This window comes from Octopus bimaculoides, chromosome 28 (assembly GCF_001194135.2).
Source record: "Octopus bimaculoides isolate UCB-OBI-ISO-001 chromosome 28, ASM119413v2, whole genome shotgun sequence".
Classification (NCBI taxonomy): Eukaryota; Metazoa; Mollusca; class Cephalopoda; order Octopoda; family Octopodidae; genus Octopus; species Octopus bimaculoides.
The window spans coordinates 629,450-633,919 of record NC_069008.1 but is presented as its reverse complement, the minus strand read 5'-3'; the positions used below and the strand labels follow the sequence as shown (position 1 = coordinate 633,919).

Sequence of the window (4,470 nt, the reverse complement as noted above, 5' to 3'; positions counted from 1 at the left end):
TAATATTATTATATATGTATATATATATGTGTGTGTGTGTGTATGTATGTATATATATATATATATATATACTTATATCTATGTATATATATTTCTATATATACATGTGTGTGTGTATATATGTATGTACATATGTATATATCTATATATATATATTATATAATCTTTGCGAGTATATACGTAGAATATAAAGCCTTACGTGTATGTGTGTATATATATATATATATTCACACATACATACGTGTATGTATATATACACAGAATGTATGTAACTTGAAACGTTCAAGAGACACAGAGGTAGAGAAAGAATAAGAAGAGAGAGAAATACAAGGATGTGTGAGTGTATACGTCGATTTGTATGTATATATATGATGTATATAAAGTTGAGACGTTTAATAGAGATGTAGAGAGGGGGGAGCGACAGAAAAAGAAGAGAATAAGGACATAAATGTGTGTGTGTAGAGAAAGAGAGAGAGATATAGGATGGGAGAGATGAATGAATAAAAATGACACAAAGAAAGAGTGATGGGGATATATAATAAAGTAATAAATGATGTGTATATATATATATACATATATATAGATATATACAGATATTAATTTACCGGTATTTGAACGTCCAGGAAGCAATCATCGTCGGACAGTTCTTCCTCTTCGGCTACGGGCGCGTCCAGGTCGATATCAAAGACACCGGCCGTTATTTGGTTGCTCATCCTGAATGTAGTGGCGGCACCCTGGGGCGATCAGGGTGGATCCTGTTCACCTCCGTTAAAAATGTTGTTGTTGTTGTTGTTGTTAGTTTCTATTTGTGTTAATTAGTGTCGCCTCTCTCTCTCTCTCGTTCGCTAATTAATCCTTCAATTACAGATACATACATATATGTATGTATGTATATATATATATCTGTGTGTGAGTATATATGTATGAATGTGTATATGTGAGTTATCTACAAATATATATGTGTGTACTTTCGTTGTTTTTAAAGGTCGGTGTATAAATAAGTCGGCCAGTTCAAACAGTGGCCGCCGCTTCCGCACTCCAAGTACTTACTTGAAGTGAATATATTTATATATATATGTATATATATATATATATTACACACACACATACCACACCATATATTTATATATATATATATATATATATATATATATATATATATACGTGTACGTGTGTATATTATACTATATATGTGTACGTATATACATATACACACATAAATAGACTCTAAATCTGTGTGTATCTCTCTCTTTTTCTCTCTCACACACATGTGTATCTCTCTCTCTCTCTCTCTTTCTCTCTTACTTTTCTCCCCCTCTATACTTTCTCTTTCTCTCTCTTTCACACGCTAAAGAAAAACAAAACAAAAACAAACTCTAACTATTATTTTCATCTCTTCCCATTCCTCTTCCTATCGCCTCCCACTCTATTTTCATCTCTCTCTCTCTCTACCTATATTCACATATGGTTTCTCTCTCTTCGCTCACCCCTTTCATATACTTACTCGTTCTATTTCTTAGTTTTCCTCTCTCGCTCTTTATTACTCTCCCGACGTCAACGCCTTCGTATATATTGTATCTCTTACCACTGCTTTTTGCCTTTGTCCTCCCACTCATCTCACTCTCTACTCTCCCCCACATTATTTTCTTCCTCTCTCTCTTTATTTTCTCTTCCTCTTACAGTGAGTGACTCCCTCCCCTTCACCTCTCTCTTTCTCTCTCTATCTATCTATTTCTACTAATTTTTCTTCCCGGTTTCTCTCTCTATTTCGCTTTACACGTTTTATCTCCCCCTTTCTTTTTACGCAGTTAACTTTCAATCTCCTCCCATTCCTCTTCCTGTTAATCCCACTCATTGACACACACACATAGTTTTCTCCCTTGTTAGTCATCTCCCCCTTTCACGTCTCGGTTCCTCTCTTACTCCATCGCTTTCTCCTACTCTCGCTCTTACTCCATCGCTTTCTCCTACTCTCATAATACTTCCTTCTCTCCCTTTATTTTTTTCCCTGGCTCTTACGTCACACTCCCTCCTCTAATCAACATTTCTCCTTCACTTTATCCATCTCACACTCCTTAGCTTCGACTCCACCTCCTCTTTCGCCTACTTTGCTATCTTGTGACTCACTCTCTCTTACTTTATTCTCCTCCTCCCTCTCTTACTTACTCTCTCGATCTCGCTTGCGTCGACTTTCCAGGCCATCTGAATGGAAGTCCACGTTTTAACCTTTGTTGATTATCGTTTATGATTATTTATTATTATTATTAATATTAATGTAATTGTACCTCGTCGTCGTCTAACCTTATGCTGCTCAACATCTCTCAGACAAAAAAATAAATAAATAAAAGAAACAGAGGCCCACTTCTTGCCCTCTTTTCAGGTTAACGGATGTTGCCGATAGTCGGATATGTCCGTAAGGTGCGGAGATAAACGTTTGTTTTTTTTTATTTCCCGGCCACCTCTCTCTCTCTCTCTATATATATATATATATATATATATATGTATATATAAAATCAAAATAAACAACAAAAATATCCAAAGGTAATGCAGTACGATCGTTTCATGCGACTCCATTTAACTGAGCAATGTAAACATTACATCAAATATAAAAAAGTAGAGCAATCCTCAGCGGCACAAAGACATAGAAATTTAATGAAATTACATTTAAACAGAAGACATATTTTTATAATCAAATTTAAACTCTCCAAGTAGAAAGAAGGAATACAAAAAACATTTTGACTTAGCCAGACCATACAAGCTAGTCTTATGCCCACATGGTAACCGTAAACCTATTTTTGGGTGACCCTGCATATATATATATATATTATTATTATCATCATTATTATTATTATTATTATTAAAGCCTTGTGAGTGGATTTGGTAGACAGAAACTCATTATGCGTATATATGTGTGTATTGGTGTGTCTGTGTATGTCTCCTCCGCCCACCATTGCTTTACAAGTGATATTGGTGTGTTTATGTCCTCGTAACTTAGCAGTTTAGCAAAAGTAACCGATAGAATAAGTATTAGACTTACAAATAATTAAGTCCTGGGGTGGATTTGTTCCACTAAAACCTCTTGAGGTGGTGCTCCAGCATGGCCACAGTCAAATGACTGAAACAAGTAAAAGAATTATACTTGTTGTTTATGTAGGTGGTCTGAAATGGGGTTCAAAGGGTCATGAGGTCAACCGTCAGAAGTTCTGTTCAATTGAAAAGAACTCTTTTCAAACAAATAACAAATATCTATTCAGGATGTGGTCATCTGTGTATGTGTGTGTGTGTGTGCGTTTGTGTATGTATTGTGTGTCTTATCCATTTAACACACTATAAACATACTTCTGAGCATATTCTGAATAAAAAGGAAGTAAAAAATGTTTTGACACAAAAATAATTCCTTCCCTACCACCCCACCAAAACAAGAAACACATGGAATAAAAGAAAAAAAACAATTTCTTCCTAAACTCTTTCACACCATCTTTTATTCACTCCACACAACACACAATACACTCAACTGACCACATCCTGAATAGAAATTTGCTATTCAATTCAATAGAATTTCTGACAGTTGACCCTTTGACCCTTTGAAGCCCATTTCAGACCATCCATCTGCATAGACATCATATATAGGAAGAGATTGAGAAGCAAGCCCATTACCACCCACTCAAGCCTGCACCTTTAGCCAGTTGAACACTGGGGTTGATGTAATTGACTCATCCCCTCCCCTAAAATTGCTGCACACACCTCTACATTTGGGCAGATGGACATAAGAAGCAGTAGGAAGGGTGTGGATTGGAGGAAATTTAGGCTATTATTTCTAGCATACTGAGATCTCCTCTTATGTTTTCTGCTTTTGTTACCATATTTTTGTTGAGGCACTCTGTTTCTTGCAATTAATTTTAAATACTTACCACAAGCTACTTACCACACAGCCACTCTGCCAACTGGGGGGGGGTATGTGGCACCTGGGGGGCTTTTTATGTGGCACCATGCTTGAAGGTCATGCAATTTTAAAATTGCACACACGTTTCTGTCTCTGCTTTCCTCTCTCTACGTTATGTTATTTCATTGCAAATGATGTACAAAACATGATGAAAACTTAGGATCCATTGGATAATGTAGTCCTAGGTACACTATGGCTGAATAAAAGACAGGATGGTCACAGCTGGAACGTCTTTGATCATAGGTCTGCTGGACAACCATCATCATTGTTTGTCTAAATGCATGTCTCTCGCCAACAAATTTAAAACAAAAATACAAAAAAAAAAAACCACAATTTTTTTTTTAGTTTTGCACAAAATTTATTTATTTGTTTATTTATTGAAATAATTAAAAAAAAAAAATTTCATTTCTCCCCTCAACAAGTTCCTTGCTTTCCTCAACACTCACACTCGCACTCACCACTCAACTCTCATAAATTCTGCTCCATTTTCATTGCTGCTGCTTGGCCACGACTATTTTATGCCAATT

General features: G+C 35.7%; 2 protein-coding genes across 5 annotated transcripts in view; both read right to left on the bottom strand.

Moving 5' to 3' along the window:
• LOC106872574 (ribosomal protein S6 kinase beta-1) overlaps positions 1-3,163 on the bottom strand; it is a 46,566-nt gene extending 43,403 nt beyond the window's left edge. For 2 of the 4 annotated variants that reach the window (XM_052977786.1, XM_014919607.2), the window contains exon 1: positions 606-1,132. In XM_052977786.1, coding sequence (XP_052833746.1) covers positions 606-713 — 108 coding nt within the window. In that variant the 5' untranslated portion in view covers positions 714-1,132. Of the gene's footprint in view, positions 1-605; positions 1,135-3,037 lie in introns of those variants that run through there. The other 2 variants (XM_052977787.1, XM_052977785.1) reach the window with 2 other exon arrangements.
• A 156-nt stretch (positions 3,164-3,319) lies between these two features.
• LOC106872572 (eIF-2-alpha kinase activator GCN1) overlaps positions 3,320-4,470 on the bottom strand; it is a 45,565-nt gene continuing 44,414 nt past the window's right edge. The window contains exon 51 of the mRNA XM_052977717.1: positions 3,320-3,352. Coding sequence (XP_052833677.1) covers positions 3,320-3,352 — 33 coding nt within the window. The remainder of the gene's footprint in view (positions 3,353-4,470) is intronic.